At 40.2% G+C, this 20295-nt stretch overlaps 2 protein-coding genes across 5 annotated transcripts in view; one reads left to right on the top strand and one right to left on the bottom strand.

Moving 5' to 3' along the window:
* The window catches only part of DYNC1I2 (dynein cytoplasmic 1 intermediate chain 2), a 45450-nt gene extending 32565 nt beyond the window's left edge, over positions 1–12885 (top strand). For all 4 annotated transcript variants that reach the window (XM_020806679.3, XM_020806676.3, XM_020806678.3 and 1 more), the window contains 11 exons: positions 2377–2466; positions 2727–2889; positions 2984–3083; positions 3427–3552; positions 4127–4273; positions 5432–5545; positions 6184–6317; positions 8283–8427; positions 9493–9633; positions 10513–10638; positions 12122–12885. In XM_020806679.3, coding sequence (XP_020662338.1) covers positions 2377–2466; positions 2727–2889; positions 2984–3083; positions 3427–3552; positions 4127–4273; positions 5432–5545; positions 6184–6317; positions 8283–8427; positions 9493–9633; positions 10513–10638; positions 12122–12235 — 1400 coding nt within the window. In that variant the 3' untranslated portion in view covers positions 12236–12885. The remainder of the gene's footprint in view (positions 1–2376; positions 2467–2726; positions 2890–2983; positions 3084–3426; positions 3553–4126; positions 4274–5431; positions 5546–6183; positions 6318–8282; positions 8428–9492; positions 9634–10512; positions 10639–12121) is intronic.
* Positions 12886–16115: 3230 nt separating this feature from the next.
* SLC25A12 (solute carrier family 25 member 12) overlaps positions 16116–20295 on the bottom strand; it is a 70810-nt gene continuing 66630 nt past the window's right edge. The window contains exons 15-18 of the mRNA XM_020806674.3: positions 19701–19839; positions 18033–18191; positions 17782–17872; positions 16116–16733 (exon numbers count right to left, since the gene is read on the bottom strand). Of these exons, the coding sequence (XP_020662333.1) occupies positions 16532–16733; positions 17782–17872; positions 18033–18191; positions 19701–19839 (591 nt within the window). The 3' untranslated portion in view covers positions 16116–16531. The remainder of the gene's footprint in view (positions 16734–17781; positions 17873–18032; positions 18192–19700; positions 19840–20295) is intronic.

Genomic DNA, 20295 nt, shown 5'->3' with positions numbered 1-20295 from the left:
AATATGTGCCATCTACATTGAAAATGTGGAGGGGGAGGGGCCACTGACTACTGGATCTTTCCTCCGTAATATATGTAGATGAGGAGGTCGCTTAGGCACGAAAGGGTCGACCATCTGCCTTTGACTTCTGTCAGTGAAAATGGTACTCAGAATCAGAATGGTGTGGCAGAGCTGGGATTTAATTTTTAATTTTACGGCATGTGAGCTTGAAACACTTTTAAAGGACACGGGGAATTCATGCTTTGAAGTCTCTGTAGTGTTGTTTCCTGCAGCAAGTCTCCATACAAAGAGAAAGTCCACACTTAATTTAACTAAATTCTTTAATCTAGTCATTGCCTTGTAATTTACTATTCACAGTCCCTCATCTATTAAATGAAAATTAAGTATTTATAAATTTTCTTTATTCCAGTGGTGGGGGTGGGAGGAACCCAGTCTCATGTTTGGGGCACATGGCATAGAATCTCTCCATTCTCCAGTTTTCTGATTAATAGTCCATTGTATGTACAAATTCTTCTAAAAAAGGAGCAGTGTCTTTTTCTGTTTCTCTATGTGCTTATTTTGCCCAAAAAAGCTTTCATTTTTTTAAGCAGCACAAAAGCTGTAATTGGCATGCTTTGTAAGGAAATGTCAATGTGCAAGAGAGTGGAGATCACTAAGAATTCTTTTACGCGTTCTTTCCCCTTTGCACCACCGCCTCCTCAGCAGGGTCACTGAGATCACTAGCTTTTCTTGAAATGGCCATTTTCACTGGCAGGTGCATTATACCCTGTATTTTCAGATTGTTTTTCCATTCTGAATGTTTGGCAGGTTGATTGCTCCGGCTGCATTGACGGAGAAAGGGCTGACAAATGCGGTTGGGCCGGCTGAAAAGACAGTGATTACTGTTTTCCTTTGTGGCTGATTGAGGCCCTTGAAAGGAAAGATTTTAACCTTCACCATTTGGTTCAGAAGTATGAGCATATATTGAAATCATTCATGCCATTTATCCTAGTTCTGTAAACTTGTCAGAACGTAAAAATCGCTCAATTTCATATAATGTGGGATTGGCATACGTCATTATCATTTTGATTAAGTTGGAGTTTGTATTATTGTGTGCCTTATATAGTGTCATTTAAAGCATTTGTTCCTTCAGGTACAGATATATATTTTTATTGACTAAACTAGAGTTAGAAAGATTTCTCTCCTCAGCTCTTGCTTCAACCTATCACTATGCGTGTGGTTTGGCAGCTGGTAGGGCCTACAAGCTGTATTTTTGTTTGCAGGGTAAAGGCTTGTCTGTAGACCTCCTGGAGAGCTAGTAATTGCACAGGCTTGCCATTGGAGAAAAGGCATGATTGGAAGCAGTCAGGCAGAAAAATGCTGTGCCATCCCATTGCCACCTCAGAGAGGGAGAGACAATCCCAGCAGTGCCATCTGGTTGCTGCTGTCTGGTCAGCTGGCCTGGCTGCTGGGACCACAACTCGGCAGCTGGTTCCCATCTCGTGGCCACTCTGGGAGTCCTCTCCCCCCCCAATAGGTGACTTTGACCATGGGTCAGAGGGATAGCTGTCACAAACAAGCCCCTGTTGAAATCCCAACTCACTACTTGTAGGGCCCTGCTCGCCATTCTCTTGTAGGCAGATGACACAGCTGATTAACCAGTGGTAGTAATAGTAGAAAAATACTCTTTTGGCAAACCTATTCTAGGAAGCTGAAAAAAAGAATGCAGGAATATTGTTTAACATGAAGTCATTTTTAAAGCGCCTTTTGGGGGGTTGATACTATTGAAAAACGAAAACCTGATAATGTGAAAAATGTCATAGGCCTTCTCAGTATTCCAGAATATCAGCAATTTTATGGTATTTGTTACAATTAAGGAAAGCACATTCTGCTCTTTAAAAGCTCATTGGTAGACATGATAGATAACGAAGCTTGCAGTTAGAATTATAGAAAATAAAATATAATCTCTCTTAGCATGCCGAAACCTAATCTGAGCCATCTTTCATGAATGAAAAACCATTAGGCCCTGATAGTTGTTTATCAGAGTCTAGGCAGACATGTAATTTTTTTAATTCAGTAGCATTTTTATATATAATAACAACTGTAAGGTTCCATGATCTGTCTCAAATGACAAATGCAGAGCTTATGAATTTCAAATGAAAATGTGTTCAAAATTGTTAAAAGATTTTACTGCAGATTACCAGGATTCGTTGCCTCCAGGTTACTGTCTCTTCCTGTTAGTTTAGTTTCCATGTGCCTCTCCTAGCAGTTGCATTCTAACCAGAGATTTACTTCAGGTGGAGTACATATGGGCACAGTTCCTCATCTGGACATTTCATCAGTATGTTTTCCTGAAATACATTTGTGCGATAGTTATTGACAAGCTGCTTCTTTTAGATGAGGATGAAGAAGATGATGTGGTTGTCCAAAAACCACCAGTTGAACCTGAGGAAGAAAAAACGTTGAAAAAGGAGGAGGAGGAGGAAGGTACAGATGTGAATTTAATTCTGCTTTGTTCTTAAGATTTCACTTCTCCATGCTTGTCTTTGATATGTATAAAATATAAGCAGTAAGGCATAAAATACATTTTTAAAAGTTCTCTGTGCAGTGTTTAAAGGCTTTTAAACTTTTACAATCGTAGTGCCTGTCTATCATCTAATCTTTCACTCTAAAATCGCTTTGTCGTTAAAAAGAAATGTGTTCTCATAGGCTATCAATTAAAACTCCAAATCTCTTTTCTGCTCCAGTTGCCCCTCATGAATTGACAGAAGAAGAAAAGCAACAGATTTTGCATTCTGAAGAATTTCTGAGCTTCTTCGACCACTCTACGAGGATTGTAGAAAGAGCTCTTTCTGAACAAATTAACATTTTCTTTGACTACAGTGGCCGAGACTTGGAAGACAAAGAAGGGTAATACTGGAGTGTCTGCAATATGCTGCTGCTATGCCTGTTTTAATCTTACTGAAAGTGATCCTAAATCTACCCTCTTCAATTGTTCTTTCAGAGAAATTCAGGCAGGTGCTAAGCTGTCCTTAAACAGGCAGTTTTTTGATGAGCGCTGGTCAAAGCATCGGGTTGTTAGTTGCTTGGACTGGTCATCTCAGGTAACAGAACTTAAAATCTTTCTGGCAGAAACCTTCGGCAGACATTCTTTTCACTTGTCTGCTGCAGTAGATTGTAGGTGTATATAGAATGGGCCGTCATTGGCTCTGTGTGCAGAAAGCATTGTAAAGGAACACTGTCCTGCACAACGTGAGTTGCAAAACTGTTGCAGCCTGTGTGTTGGTTGAATGTTGGGAGTTGTTGCTGTAGGTACAGCTGTCTGATAATATTCCCTATAAATAAAGTTTACTTGGTAGCTTATTTTTAATTTATCTGAGTGCCTCATTGTTTCAGGCAACCTGCATATGCATGTGCCTTTTTTATGCAATTTCTCTTTGTTTCCAGTACCCAGAGTTACTGGTTGCCTCTTACAACAACAATGAAGATGCTCCTCACGAGCCTGATGGAGTAGCCCTTGTGTGGAATATGAAATACAAAAAAACCACTCCCGAGTATGTCTTTCACTGCCAGGTATGATGCGAGTCCCTGTCTTACCATGCTAAGGATTTTATGTTGATGCATGTGAACCAGAGCCTTCTTCTGCTTGTCAACATCATGATTTCATTGGACAGGCTTGAACTTTAAACTGCACGTTTTTGCAAACACATGTTGACATCTGAAGAATCCATTAATTTTTTTTAAAGGTTCATCTATAGCAAGCTTTCTAGCATCATTTAGATTCTTTCAGCATATCCTAGTTCTGATATCTTAGTCTTGCTATATAAAATTAAAGTTTTCTGTGTAAGTATGAAACTCTCAGCATTATGATTTTGAAATGTACATTGACACCTGAGGTCTCTAAATAAAAATGTATATATAGCTAAATGATTTAAAATTAGATAAGTTGAAACACATGCTTTAACCAAACAGAGATTTCATTATAAAATTGATTGGGTGATTTCTAGTCTAATTTCTATTGTTATGATTGTAAAATTCTTTTTGTCTAAATTTGTTTAGCCCCAAATATCATGTAGGAAACATGAAGCTTCTGTGGTTGAGAGTCATGTGGAAATTAACATGCACTTTCTTTCCCTACCTCTTTCAGTCAGCTGTAATGTCTGCTACATTTGCAAAATTTCATCCAAATTTGGTTGTTGGTGGCACATATTCAGGACAAATTGTGCTTTGGGATAACCGTAGCAACAAGCGAACTCCAGTTCAGAGAACTCCGCTTTCTGCTGCTGCTCACACGGTAAGGAGTGGGAATACTGTCTGTAAAAATATTTGTTTATTTACAGGGGAACCTGTTGATATAGCATAGTGTTTGCCTAAGGTTAGTAGTGATGTGTGTTTGGGTTGCTGCAAGAAATGAATACCTAGATTAATAAGATTTTAATAGTAAGCCATATTCTAAAAGTTCTCATTGTTTTAAATGAAGTGTTCAGAAGCTTATTTTTTGAAAAGCTCTTTCTGCAGGGGAAATATCAGACCCTAGAAGTACAGTGGTGCCTCGCATAGCGACGATAATCCATGCAGCAAAAATCGCTGCAAAGTGATTTCATCGCTATGTGATATTAAAAAGCCCATAGGAATGCATTGAAACCCCTTCAATGCATTCCTATGGGCTTCAGACTCACCTTTAAGCAAAAATCCTCCATACGGCAGCCATTTTCGCTGCCCGGTAAGCGAGGAATCCGTCCCAGAAAACAGCGGGTGGCCATTTTTTTTACCCAGCGGCCATTTTGGAACTGCCGATCAGCTGTTAAAAAATCATTGCTTTGCGATGATCGGTAAGCGAAACAGGGTACCGATCATCGCAAAGCGATTTTTCCCCATTTAAAACATCGCAAAGCAATCGCAAAAAGTTAATCGCTATGTGATTTCATCGTTAAACGGGGCGCCCGTTAAGCGAGGCACCACTGTATAGAGGTCAGCTAATTATGTTTTTTGCATGCAGCCTGTTTGACCAAGCACCTTGCTAAGCTATGCGCTACGTAAGGAAAATTGATAAAGCAGAGTACTGTATGCTTCAAAGAGACTAACCTTTCTGTGCATTTAGCTGCTTTTGCCACATTTTAGAAATGCTTTGTTCCACCTTTATTCCAAATGCTTTATTCCATCCTTCTATCCTTCGTTCCATTCCTCCCAACACATACTCCAAAATTTTTCCAGGTGACATGCTGCCTTTTGTACTTCTAGTCAGTTTAAGATTTCTGCAAGAGGACTGATAGTTGCAGCTAGATCAGAAACTCTTGCCAGAAACAGATGATCCAGTGTGAGAAATTGTGGATTTAGATATGTTACTCTCTCAACCTTATCCTGAATGGCCATTTAAAAGCTAGATTCTGCATTTGTATGAAGTATCTATAAAATGTTCTGAGATATATTAATCTGTGTTACACTGTTTTAGCATCCAGTGTACTGTGTGAACGTAGTAGGGACACAGAATGCCCATAACCTTATCAGCATCTCGACTGATGGAAAAATCTGTTCATGGAGTCTGGATATGCTTTCACAGCCACAGGTAAAAAAAATCAAGTGGTTTTCCCTCGAACAGTTATGCCATCTGTCATCTTCAATGTAGAAATGCTTGACTATTCAGTTGCAATAATAATTTCTCACTAGACCTGACATTTCATCAATCTTTCTTCAGATAAAAATGTAAGTCATCATTGTGTAGAACATCTGTTATCTAAATTCTAGGTATACAGAAATTTTATGAACTGTAAGAGCTAGCACAGAGTAATGAACAATTTTAGACATGGACCAGGAATATCTAGGTACTGACCCAAGTGGCTTTTGGCAAGTCACTGGCTGTCAGCCTAATCTATTTGTAGTTGCCTTCTAGCCACTTCCATTTTCATGTTGTGTGTTTTCAAGGGACTAGTCTCAGACAGTGTGGCCTCAGGTCTCATGGCCAGAAAACTGACCCTATCAAAGTTGCTCATTCTAATTTATGCCATGTTAGAAAAGCAAAGCCATACTGACTTTATGTGGCATGTCCATTTTTACTCTATCAAGGGCTTTAACCTTCAGGATGAGTTTACAGCAATAGTCTAGAATAAAAATGTGGTTTTGGAAGCTGGTGTCAGAAATCTTATTTGTTAACAAAATATTGTTGCAAACTAAGTAAAATGTGTGAATTATATATTTTCTCTCTAGGATAGCATGGAGCTAGTTCATAAGCAGTCCAAGCCCGTAGCTGTTACTTGTATGTCTTTCCCTGTTGGAGATGTCAATAACTTTGTGGTTGGAAGTGAGGAAGGCTCTGTGTACACAGCATGTCGCCATGGCAGGTAAGTAGGAACTGGGGCTCCATTTTATTTGTTTAATTTATATGCCACCTTTCTTTCAAAATTTGGACCCAGTGCAGTTCGTAGCTATGATGTTCCCCTTGCGTGTCCCCAGATCATTTCACTAGCCTGAGGCCCACAACATGTTCTCTCCTTTACGCTGCCACCAGTTGACCTCTGTCAACACCCTTCAATTAGAAAGATTGAGGTCCAAGCTAAGTATAAAGTTGAACCAAACAGGTTTATTGGTTACAGTCCGCTTAAACAGGTTCTTCAGAGACTTTAAAGTATTCATTAGATTAGTAATAACTTGTTTCATTCTTAACTCTCTTAGCTGTCTATAAGTTCCACACTCTTAACTGCTTCCCTTAACTCCTTGCTATACTGCACTCTCTAACTCCCACAGACTAACTCTTCTACTTCAGACTCTCATCTCTGACTCAGACTCCCTGACTAACTCACTCCCCAAACTTCTCTTCTCTGACTCACCCCTCCCTTCTGGTTTGTCTGGCTCTGTCTCCCAACAGCTCCCATTGGTATATGCAAATAATCTCCACATGAGCCAAAGCAGGGTGATCGCCACAGTAGCATAGTTTAAAATGAAGCAGAATAAAATACAGTGGTATCACAAATATTAAGAGAGAGTTAAATTAAATTATACGATCAAAATGCAATTAAAACTAAAACCAATTACAAATAGTAATAACAATTTACCTTAAAATGCTGTAAGCCTTCATCTGCAGTTGAAAGGAAAGCAGGGAGAGAGCACATTGAGGCTTTCTTGGCAAGGAATTCCAGAGCCTGGGGCTGGCCACCGAGAAGGCCCTCTCTCAGGTCCCCATGAGGTAGGCATCTTAATGTGGATGAAAGGCCTGTCTATCAGATCATCTTTATCATAATCTTAGAACAGTCTTAAAGCCCAGCTGGCTTGTAAGGGAAGATAATGGCATTTCAGCTAACCTGGACCCAGAAAATTACGCTTTGCTTTGTTCTGTAAGATACTGAAAGTTTGAAGTGGTTTGTTTCCCATCTGCTTACATGGGCAATTATATTTTTCTAAAGGGAAATATATAAACTGATAAAGGTATTCCTTCAGTTTCCCAATGTTAGTGGGTACAGTACTTCTTTTGGCTTTAGAATTTTGAAATGGAAGAATGATGATTAACCATTCTTGTCATTTGAATTGTGAGAGAACATCCAATACAGTCCCTTCTGTAGATAATTCTACAGTAGCATCACATACTAATCTTAAATTGGGAAGCATGTGTCCTGCTGTTTTGTTTTGAAATAGTCTGGCTGTATCTTATTAATTGCTTTCTTAAATGAAATTGAGGTCTTGGTCTCACACCCTTGTTCCGTAACACCTTGGGTTAAAACTAACCAAAATTGGTGGTGTTTCATTTTAACCAGTATATTGGGAATGTATGATTTCAGACTAAAAACTATCTTAGGATCAATGTTTTATTTGTGGGGGGATCCAACATATTAATTTTTGGAATCACAGTCCAGATATGTAGCTTTAGTTTGAAAAAGCAGTACAGTTAATTAGATGGCAGTTCCTTAAGTGCCCTTTTTATCATGTAACAGCATGTCTGTACATTAATTGTTAAAGTACATATTTTCTTTAAAATGCTGCCTATATACTGATCCACTGAGTGTGGACTTCTATAGAGGCTTCATGGAAGGGGGTGATTAAATGAATGGACAACATATGTTAGCAAGTTTCTATTCCTATTTACTTTAAAAACTTCCATCTAGATTACAGTGGTTCTCAACCTTGGGTCCCCAGATGTTCTCGGGTGAAAGCTTCCAGAAACATTTGCCACTATCTGCTGGCCAGGATTTCTGGGGGTTGCAGTCCAAGGACATCTGGGGACCTAAGTTTGGGAAACACTGTTCTAGAGCATCTTATGAATACTTTTCTTCAACAGTAAAGTCATGTTTTATATATGTGTTCAATTTATATAGCAAAGCTGGAATCAGTGAGATGTTTGAAGGTCACCAAGGACCAATCACAGGTATCCACTGTCATGCAGCTGTTGGACCTGTAGACTTTTCCCATCTTTTTGTCACTTCTTCTTTTGACTGGACTGTAAAACTTTGGACCACTAAGGTACCTCAGATGCTCATATCTTATTATTTCCTCAGTAGAATGATATACTATAAACTGTAGTAAATGTGTTGAACTATCTTGAAAGATGCCTTGTATAAATAGTAATGCAAAACTAAATGCACTAGCTCTTTTGACAGCAGTCTTGACATGAATATCTGTTCCTAGCATCAAGGGTATAAAATGCATGGTTCAAATATAGCAATGGAGCTACATCTATAGGGAACGTGTTGAGATCAATTGTTTGGCGTATTTTATATACATATATATTTATATGTTTTTCTTTATATATATAAGCCTAAGTAACTTAAGTAAGTATGGCTCTTTATATATTTTTTATATATATATATATATATATATATAAAGATCCATACTTACTTAAGTTACTTAGGCTTATATATATAAAGAAAAACATATATATATATATATATATATATATAGAGAGAGAGAGAGAGAGAGAGAGAGAGAGAGAGAGAGAGAGAGAGAGAGAGAGAGAGAGAGAGAGAGAGAGAGAGAGAGAGAGAGAGAGAGAGAGAGAGAGAGAGAGAGAGAGAGAGAGAGATATAGATATAGATATAGATATAGATATATAAAAATCTATAAATTATGCAGTCTTGCAATATCCTAGGTGCACTTGCTCATAATCTGTTTTCACAACTAAACTGTAGTTACAAATAACACTCAAAATTTTAAAAGTTAATGGATTTTTTTTTGCTAACTTACATCCAGCCTGCTTAAGAATTGACAGTATCATCAAAGTTTCTCTTAATATAATTCTGAAGTATTCCAAATCATACATTGGGTAGTGTATTCAATTAGCACACACAGTTCAGTTTAAAGGTTTTCTGCAGTTATGAAGAACTGGTCATTCTTTAAAACTGCAAAGTTGTCTTGTTACAAAAAATGGTTCTCTGCTAAAAAGAAACAACACGAAGCTTTTCAGTTGTGATACTCGGATTTAAGCACAGTATTTCAAAGGCCTTTCTGAGGGGATATTGTGTGTGTATGTGTATGTGTGTTTATTAATGAGAGCTGTCAGTGTTAAGAGATTTCCTCTCCCCTTTTCAGAACAACAAACCTTTGTATTCATTTGAAGACAACTCAGACTATGTCTATGATGTGATGTGGTCCCCTACTCATCCTGCCCTCTTTGCTTGTGTGGATGGCATGGGAAGGCTTGACCTGTGGAATCTCAACAATGATACTGAGGTAAGGCTAGATTGCAGTCGGTGTTCTAAAGATGAAAATTACTTCAGCTTTTAGAGAAAATGCTTGAAAAGATGTTGGGCTGCAGGTATGAAAAGATGGTTCCATCATCTTTGGATTTCTAATCAATTTACCTCAAAGAAGAGATGGCAGAGCTGTGTCTGCTGTATCCTCTCCCAGTACAGTTGTCTTTGTCATATAGGAGGTCTGAGTTAATTCCAAGTGCTCGAAAAGGAACATCAACATATACTATTTGCCCTCTTTTCTCTTCCAATGCTTTCCCACCTGTTGGATATTGTCAACTTACGAGGTTGATCCTGGTCCCAGATTTTTGTCTGTTCATTATTTCACATAGTATACACAAAAGCACAGTTCCCTAACATACAGTTAGAAATATTTCTTGTTCCTACTTGGCAGATTGATTGGCTGATATTGCTCCAAAAACAAATTAATATAGCACCATCATTGTAAAAACCCAGACATAAAACTGGGCATTTCAGACCACCACCTGTTAGGTGTGTTTCCTACTACATTTATGCAGAACCTCAACCACAGCCACTATGGTGCCACATGTGTGTTTTAAGTGAGGATTATTTATAATAAAAGTATTTTTTGCCTCTGTACATGGAGTTAGGCAGTATTTTATCCAAAGAAAGAGAATGCTGCTAACATGGGGTTGTTGTTTTTTTAAGTTAAATACTCTAATAAATATTATTACTGTAACCTTCTTGTACTGGGTCTGCTGTGGATAAAAGTTAAAGGGGGTCTGTGTGCCCTTCTATTTTATGTTAACGCATGGAACAAGCTTCCAAAGATTATGTAAGTCCCAATGAGACCCTTTAGCAGAGTGCTGTCTGTTTGTTTGTTTTTAAACTGGCATAGGTGCCAACTGCAAGCATTACCGTGGAAGGTAATCCTGCCCTTAATCGTGTAAGATGGACAAACTCAGGACGTGAAATTGCCGTTGGAGATTCAGAAGGACAAATAGTCATTTATGATGTGGGAGAGGTAGGTTACTTTCTTTCAGCCTGAACAAAATATCTCCGAAATATTTTGCCTCATTCAGTTAAGAAAAGGAACCTCATTTTTTCATCTTAGAAGAGTCTTTAAAAAAAAAAAAGGAGGTGCAGTTTATGCTTATGAATACGAACATTATTTTGTCGGCACTTCATTTAGCACTGTAATTGTCGAAAAAATGTTATGAAGGTGGGTGTGGATTTAGGTAGAATCCTGCTCAATGACCGTGCTCAACATATTTAAATGTTGTAAGCCGCCCAGAGACCTTTGGGTAGTGTGGGCGGCATATAAAATAAATCAATGAATGAATAAATGAATAAATGAATAAATACACATTTTCAGGAAATGGCTCTTCATATAGCTTTGCTGTTGGAGAGGCACTGCAGTAAAGTAGCTTATGCATGTGGTTTTGTTTGCACCCCACCCCCTTCCTCATAGCCTGCTGTCAGATCCATTGTCAGGAAGGCTGCTTATCCAATCAGCTCTTTGTCTTTTGGGGAAACGGGAAGTCAGCAGGTCAGATATGGATCTAGGCCGCCAATAGCAAACCCTGTTTAAAACTGCAAAGCAAAGCGTGCTGCTTATGTACCACCCCATAGCACTTTAAAAAATGGATGCTACACATTGTGGGATGAAACTGGGCAAAGCTCACCATCCCATATATTTCAGGTTATTAAAAATAGAGGTGGCATTTGCCCATGTCACATTGAGTTTAAAACGACAGGTCATGAATGGGACATGTAGCAAGTACTTTTTTTTCTGTTATCAAAGGATAAAAATTTATAAACCCTTGCCTCACAGAGCTCTGGTTAAAAAGACTAAGACCTTTCAATTTGAATACATTATTTAGAGTACTGTAGGTTTTGCTTCTCTATTAATATCAACTCCCTAACAAAATCCTTTGGTTTGAGTTCTGTGCTTTTTCCCTGTGCTGTTAAGAGTTCAGATATATATTTCAGTCTGTAAGCTTGGTTTGACTTCTTGGTCTAGGCCAGTGATGGCAAAAGTTTTTGAGCCTGAGTGCCCAAACTGCAAAAAAAAAAAAAATTAAAAAAAATCACAATGTAGTTTTTAAATAAGGTTTTCCTACATCCAGCCCCATACCATGTGGTATGACAGTGATTTGGGTCCAGAAGTGTCTTTTTAAAGTTACATGTCTCATGAAACACAGAGTACGTAGTATTTAATGAGACATGCAATTTAAATCTGCATGCACAAGCTCTCAAGGACTTTTATGGCCCACTGCAATTTATATGCTGCACTTTCTGTGTCATTTATTTTCATAATGTTTCTCAGGCTATAATAGAATCTTGCATGTGTTGAGGTGCTGCATTGCAATAAGTCCTGTATGTGGAAAAAAGTTCAACAGTTGTGAACAACTGCAAATGCATATTCTCCTACGGTTCATGTCAGTTAATGTAAAATCCAAATAAATGCATTCACTGATGCTTCCCATGTACCTTTTTCTTTACAGCAAATTGCTGTTCCCCGAAATGATGAATGGACACGGTTTGGTCGGACATTAGCAGAAATCAATGCAAACAGAGCTGATGCAGAAGAGGAGGCAGCAACTAGAATTCCCTCCTAAGTCTTTCTGATGTGGTTTAGCACCAAAGTCTAGCAGTCAGTTTGGGATGGGTTAAATGAAAGAGTCAAAAGTGTAGCATGTATTAGTCTGCAATGGAACTTGAAAACCAGAATGTGGAATAAAATGTGGATTTGACAGGTGTATAAAGGTAATTGAAGCAGGTCTTTTCAATTTTACTTTTTAATAGGTAAGTCACATCAACAGCTTAATCTGATCAGCATAATTTATTATTTATCCTGACTTGCCAAGAAGTATCTTCTACTGAAACACTAACTGCACTGTATCTTTAAAGTTATTTAGGTTGTCCAACTTTCAGTAGCGTATGGCTTTTCTGAATGATTTAAGTTATATAAGCATCTTCCCAAATTAAATTGACAGACTGTGCTATGAACCTGAGTCTCTGGGTGGAAGAGTGCTATGGAACTGCTTAGATTTGCGCATGAATCTGTTCACAGAAACCTTTATCCTAAATATTAACGAACTAGGCTCCAGGCTCCAGTGGTAGGTCATGTATCAGAATAGAAAGAATCCGTAAAACTTTTTTTTAGTAATGGAAACTTTCTAAAACATGTACTTTAGATTTTTTGTTAAATCTGTGCAGTATACTATGAATTCTTTATAAATAAACAGAACATAATCTTTTCTCACAATTCTCTGTTCAAAGACTCATTTTTCAAGAAATGGCATTCCCAATGGTCATGCAAGAAAGAACTTCTACAGAAATCATTCCATGAACACTTAAAAAATGGAGTTCATATTTTGTGCCTGATCACAATTTTGTGAATTGTGGAGTTGACTTCTGAATGCGGGTTTACTTGATATACATGTCACATATATTTTACTGTTTTGCCTAAGGCGAAAAGTATAAGCATACAATGCACTGCTTTTTCAAAAAGCCTGACACAGCGGTGTTCTGTATTTCAATGAGCGTGTCCCAGGACCTGAAATTCTCAAATTCTCTGATTCTATCTCTGGCCCTAATATGGTAAATAGGAAAGCCAATTAGTTTGCATACACCTGGAAGGCAGGAAAGTTTTAAGGGTCAGATCATACTTCTGCACTATTAAAGAGCAGGCCGGGTAGGTGGAGCTCGTCAGCCATGGAAGGCAGCCCATCTAGGAGAAGGAAAACTCCGATTTCAAACCTACACTGCCTTGTGGCTATATCCATTCATGGAAGAGGCTTCAGGAGTTAACCTAGAGGCAAAATCCGAAGCTGGAGTCCTGAAGGCAGTTCTTGTCGTTCTGCCAACTCCTGCAACATTGCTGGAACCAGTTGTATTGGCTCTTGCCTTTCCATTGGACCATTTCAGCAACATGGAGAGGGGGGATCTGCTGCTTTGGTAACAGCCTATTCTCCATATTACTTTACCCAGGCTTCATGCTCTGGAGAGGACACTCCTCGATTCAGAGCATGTAACCACAATCTCTTGAGACTGAAGGATGCCTATGATGTTGCGAGAGTTCGTTTTGTTGAATTTGCATAGAGAACTTGCCAACACTATTCCTTGTCTGCGTTCAGGAGATTGGTGTTGCAACCTCTTTAAATTATATGTAAAAGTAATCAAAATTAGGCTTCCCTGCTCTGTTGCCATTGGGACTTTGAATCATGACATTTCTTGTACTATCCAGTAAGCATATGAAGGTAAAACAGGCCACTGCTTTACCTTCCCAGAGGTGAGATCCCCTCTACTCACACCTGTGTGCAGCTTGGGTCTGCCTGAGCCAAAAAGAGGCTTCCCCCAAAGGTCCAGCAAAAATGCAGACATGGAAGTGCTTAAAAGGAAAAATTTGAAACTGAAGAGGTTTGAGAAGACTCTTTGTTGTGCCACCACCATGTCAATCCCAGAGAGGACTGCATTACTTTCAATATTATCTAGATGCGCATCAAAGCAGGTTTCAGGGGCGGTATCCACCTCCAATTATTTTGGCGGAGTCTCCCACTCTGATCAGGTTGCTCTGTACAGCTGTTATCAATATCCTACATCTTTTACCACTGACATTATTCATTCTCCTAGTTTCATCTATGCTGTTGGTCTCAGAAGTCTCAGTGCTTCTGACCTCAATGGTGTTGAAGATCATCTGAGTGCTCACTGCTAGTGAGGTAGTTTGAGTTTAGAAGGGGAGAGAATGCAGTCAAATATTTGTACATGTCTTTTTTGCATTGATATCTGGAACACTGCTGTTAATCAAGATGGCCAAGTGACTGGAGATTGAAGTCAAAGCATAAGGTCCATGTTTTATAGAACTTTAAGAGGCGCCAAACACATTATATCTTCTCTCCTTCCTTTCAACATTTTCCACTGATTTAGGAGTCTTGGGCCAAGCCCCCTATGACAGTACACTGAAAATCTACAGAATTTATTAAGTGGTGACTTCCTTTATCTTCCAGCAGCATCCACTAAACTCCATTAACTGAGGAGGCAAACAAGCTGAAGGTAAGCAAGTAGAAATCCCAATCCACCACTGTAGACAGAGAGGTTAGAAAACGATATTATTAGTTGCCATCTTTACATGTCAGTAGCTTTGACAGTCAAAATTAGTAATTACCAAGCAGTTATAGTCTCCAATCAACAGTTCCTATGGGGGAGGGAATTCAAGCCCTTCTTCCATACCTATCTGACAATCATAGAAATATTGCATAGTGTTTACAAGTTGAGATCCATCACTTTAGATGGCGATCAAATCAATTTGGTAAGGCAAATGGTAGATTGTGCTTCCAATATTATGTCTGTCACTATTGCATTGAGTGTCCATGCTTGGCTGTGCTCAGCAGACATCATGGACAACTTTAGGTCATGCATTAAAGACCCATGTATTCATTAGGAGGACTTTTCATTTGAAAAACTGAGAAATCATTGACTATCTGAGGAAGACTAGAAGGCAGGCACTTGAAACCAAGTCTTCTTTGTGGTCTTTGTAAATACACACAAATGGGTTAAGTCTGCCCCTGGGCAGGACTCCCCAGAACTTTCTAGAGCTTTCAGTCATGTTTTTGCTAAGAAGTTTCCCCCCTAGTGCGGATGCTCTGCCCATCTGGAGAGCTCCTCAGTTCCTTTTTGCTACCGTTGAAGTTAGACTCCTCTCACTGCTGGAACTATGTTTTCTCTTCTGCCTCTGGTGGCACCATTCTTTTCTAAAATACCTTTGGACATTCTTTGTGAGTGAGATTTCCCCTCCCCTTTCCTTTTCCCTGCCCACTCTCCTGCCACTTTATGGGGCCCAGGTGGGTCCTCTCAAACAGTGGATCTCCTGTGCAAATAAGATCCCCCCTTCAGATGGCCATGATTGCCCCATCCATATGGAAAGGGGTCCTGTTAGAGCTGTGCCCTCTACCTCCCAACCTTCTAGAGGGTGCTGAAGACCCTACTCTTCAAGGACCATTCAAGGACAGCCTCTCCTGAATCCATATATATGATATGCTGACCAACACATACTCACTTGGGAAAGGCCAAACAAACCTAATCAAGACAAACTAGCATTGCCCCCAAACCAGCAATTAATGTGGGTAAAACCATTCTCAACGTTCCATACCAGGAAACTTTACAACCCCTGAAGGATAAATCCCATTGGATGTTCATAGGTTGCCTGCCCGGCCAATTCTACTCAGAAAGCAGGGAGGAGGCAGTCAGTAATGGTTGAAGCTCTGGGTCAGCTTCGCTCATAGGCGCCCCCTTTGAGAACTTTCCCTTTGAGATTCCTTTGAGAAACCTTTCCCCCTCTTCAAACAACTTGCAGTGCTGACTGGCCCTGCTTTCCTCCTCCTACCAAATGAAAGACAGGGCTGCCTCATTCCCTTTTCACAGCATTTCCAAGGAGCAGGGCTTGGGCTTGTTTTAGAACGCTGCCTCACGACGTATAAATAAAAAATGACCCCAGCGTTTGTTGATTTTAAATAAATTTTATTGTCACATGATTTTTAATAAAACTCTTTCAAAACATTCTGTACATTTCAAACCCTTTAGAATGCCAGTCCCTGTTTCTACAAACGCAGTTGCATTTCAATGCCATGATGTCTCTGTACAAAGATGTACAATATGTACAGTAACATGGAAGTGCAAGCTGTGCAAAGCCAAGCCCCGATTACTAAGTCATGCCTTTGGGATGGGAAAAAGAAGAGGTCTATGTGTAGAAAGAAAGCATCAATCAGTCTTCTGTGTGCAAATAATTAGCTGTGTTTTGTATAGAAAGGAGTGATTCAGTGGCAAGCCTCTCTTCCCCAGTGCCTCATGCAGCTGACTGGAGAAGCAGAGCACTGTCTGTCCACTGCCTCTCTTCTGCCACTTGGCCAATCAGCTCAAGATTCTGTTGCTGCTGCTGCTTTGGGCTGCACTGAAGTAAGGACTGCAGATCGAAATCTTGGCAGAGAGAGGCCAAATTTGCTCTCTATCCCAGCAAAAGTAGCTGTCGCAAGTCGATATCCACCAATGTGGTCAGGATTAGCAGGAGGAAGGTCTGAGATTCGAGTCTTGGGTGCAGGTTCTGAGCCAGACGGTTTGCTGGTGGAAGGCAAGCAGGAAATTAGCAGAGGTCAGCATTATCCCTAATTCATGCCCATGCCTGCACCTGCTTGCTCAGACGCTTAAGGCAGGGGTGAGCAATTAATTTCTATAGGGGTGGTCACATGGAAAATCTGAACTGTGTTCGGGGTCCGAACCAACTTTACTTAAAAATAAAATGAAACAATGATGTTATGATTGTTTTTATTTGTTAATCTTCACAAATACTAAAGAGGTTTTTTGCGGTATGTTAAAGATAAGCAACTGATAAACTTTAGACAAAAAGCTATAAATGGTTTTGGTGTTCAACTTGTTCAGCGAGAGAAATCCAATCTGTCTTGGGCTTGAACAAGTACTTGAACTGGAGCGACGACCGGTGGGCCGGACAGGAGCGGCTCGCGGGCCGCACTTTACCCAGGTCTGGCTTAAGGCTATCACCTTAACATGCTGTGTTTCACAGTAACAAAGAAAGAGTCACTCCAGAAAATGAAGCCCCCCCAAAGTCTCTCTAATTCAAACATGTGAAAGCTGCCTTGACCTCCCGACCCCCACCCACAATATTTCAAAGGGTTCCCCTTGTACCTAGCTCAGAAGCAGTAACCTGGAGGCAAACTATCACTGAAAGGATTTGCCCCTCTTGCATCCATGTACTGAGATTCTGTTACACCCTTAGGGCTTCCTAGAATAGCCCTGTGACCCTTCCAGGCTATTTGGTTCAGCCTAGTGAAGGGAAAATCCTTAGGAAGAGTCCATGACAGTAGCATTTCAATTTAGAAGGCATGATGGGTAAAAAAGGAATTTCTATTCTTTTGGAACAAGAATCAGCACGTTCTCTGGTAAAAGCAGATGCTAGAACCAATATTTATAACTGGAACATCAGGAGTTTACTTTAGCAGTACAACATTAGAATACTTTTTTTTTTTTTTTTGCATTTAGAAAGATAAATACATGCCAAGGTATCAGACAGTTTTTTTGCTTCATCAGCAGGAAAGTGTACGCTTGGGCCATACTTCAACATGAGACGTAACAAATGAACCACTATACTTACATGCCTCCAAAATCAACATACAGCCAGCGCTGCAGAAGCTCATAGGTCACTAGAGTAACACCAAACTGGGGTGAAGATCTGAACACTCGTGCTGTTGGGACATAAGTAGAACAAACGTTTACGGTACAACATCTAAGTATGGGCATGGCCTCTGATCGAAATGGCTGAAGTCTCGTCCCACTGCTTTTATGTTGTTTGAAAAAGTTAATTAAAATGGCTCCAACAATGCATGAACTCCTTTTTTCACTCACCTCCAGCTCCCTTCCAGAAAGCAGAGGGGCCTTCTTCTCTAAGTATCTTTCCAAAGCAGTCAATCACCCCGCTGTATGTTGTTTGGCCAGCGCGGGCAGCCACTTGCAGTCTGGTCTTGATGACATCAGCAGGGGTCACCAAGGAAGCAGCAGGAACACCTGCCAGGAGAGCGGAGTGCTTAAGGGAAGCTGAGCACAACTGAAAGGCAGAAACAAGGCTCGCTCTGAAAGGCTCTACAAAGTATTAAGCTTCTGAATAAACAGGCAGGGCTGTTCATCTCCAAGAAAGCCAAAGGCCAACAACTGCATTTCCTTTCTTTCCTCTCTTGTGTAGCTCCAACTTTAAAGGAAGAATATGGTTTGCTACTGGATTTGGGGCTAAAAGTACTTCCAGCATAACCAATCAAAAGACACTGTGCAACCATTCAATCTTTTCCTTCTCAGCCCTTTATGGGGGGGGGGTCAATGCAGGAAAATACAGTATGTGAAAACACTATGGATCATAACAAGCAGCAGAATTTGGCTGAAAGTACAGGGGGAGCATAACCATGCAATACAAGTCAGAGGAGGAATGGCCTGGAGCAGCTCCTTTAAGAATATCACCTCTAGCCAAATAACAAAATGTTACAGTTGGCTTTGAGAACACAGATTGTTTGGTGCTATGAAGCCTTGGTTTTATTACTGTATATGGGTGTTACGGACTTTAACACAGTCACAAAGACAAAAACATCTAAAGGGTGAATTTACTGCAGGATGCTATGAATTTCTTGGTTCAAGAGGACTGCCAATAAGAAAGTATGTAAATGAATGAATAAGCACAAACCCCAGAAAACATATAAAATGTTAGAATACTTTACATCAATGAGAAACAAAAAGTATAGATCATTACAGCGGCTCATTCAAGTTACGCCAATTGGAAAAAAGGGCGCAGAAAGATGAAGTTCTTGGTTGAAAACACTTGGGTGTTCTATTGTACTCAGTCACACTCCAAATTCCACAGTCCATTGCCGCTGGCTTTACTACTGCCAGGCTTTTGGGGAAAGGGTCCAAAACATCAAAGTTTTGGAACTTTCTCCTCCCCTGCTTGGAATGATCCTTTCCGCACCTACAGGCACTGCATGCCAACAAAGGGAAAAGTCCTTTCAGAAATCTGCTTTCTGCTTCCACAGAAGTATTTCAGTGGCTTCCCCTTCAAAGAAATGCCACATTCAGTGAATCTGGCTTCCGGACAATGAGAACGTGAATCTGAACCTCCTAAATAGGTCCTTTCCCTCTGCATGTACAGTAAGATGGCGAGTGTCTTCCCAAGCGTAGGAGGATAAAGCCCAGGTAATTGTTGCTTTTCCTCAGTGTATTTCCTTGAGGTATCGACACATCTCTCCATCGCAGAGAGCACTGAAACAACTGCAACCCCCCTACAGAGGCCAAGAGACCACATGTGACTCTAAGTTGGTGAGCTGCATTAAGCTGTTTATCCACATTATGCAAATGTAATTAGCTCTCATCAAAATTACCCTACCTCCCACCAAGGATAAATGATCAAATTTAGATGAGGTTAGATACAATAGAACACTAGTTTCCTATCTGTGGGGCCTGAGGTTTATTAACTATTTCCAGTATTGGGGAGAAAGAGAAAGGAACTGCCTACAATGTAGGCTACAAAGTTACCTGCAAGAGCACCAGCTGTGAGAAGATTAAATCCTCCCACGTGGCCGTTTTCATCCGCCAGCATCAGTTTACAGTGAGCATACACGGGAAAATAGATAGCAGAAAAGGGAATGTCTCGGAGGAAACACGCTTTGGCACCCTGTGGTGTGAAAGAGAAAAAGAAAAGGAAAAATAATGCAGGCAAGCTATTTTCAGACCAAGAAGCAGGAAAAGATCCCATGCTCAGATTTCTGCAGGGGTGGGGCAGTGGGGAGCTGAACAAGTGAGCAGGGATGCTGAAGGATCCCTTTGGCTGCACGAAGGATCAGAGATGCTCTAAAACTATAAGCACCAAGCAGTTGCAGGATGGGTGTGGGTTGTTGCCCAAACGGTCTGGTGGGTGGGGAACATTCACCCCCTCCTCTCAGACCTCTTGGACTGCAGCCCACGGAAGTCCCAGCCAGCATGGTCAATGGGAAGGGACTGTAGGAATTGCCAGCCAGTCCATTGGAACAGTTGGGGGGGGGCAGTAACTTCACTTAAATAAGAGATGAAAGAACAACTCCTCCATTGAGAGGATAGCCTGCTTTGTAGTGTTTGGTGAGTAACATTATTC

The sequence above is a fragment of the Pogona vitticeps genome, chromosome 1 (assembly GCF_051106095.1).
Source record: "Pogona vitticeps strain Pit_001003342236 chromosome 1, PviZW2.1, whole genome shotgun sequence".
In the NCBI taxonomy this organism is placed as follows: Eukaryota; Metazoa; Chordata; class Lepidosauria; order Squamata; family Agamidae; genus Pogona; species Pogona vitticeps.
This window is presented reverse-complemented; position numbering and strand designations above follow the sequence as displayed.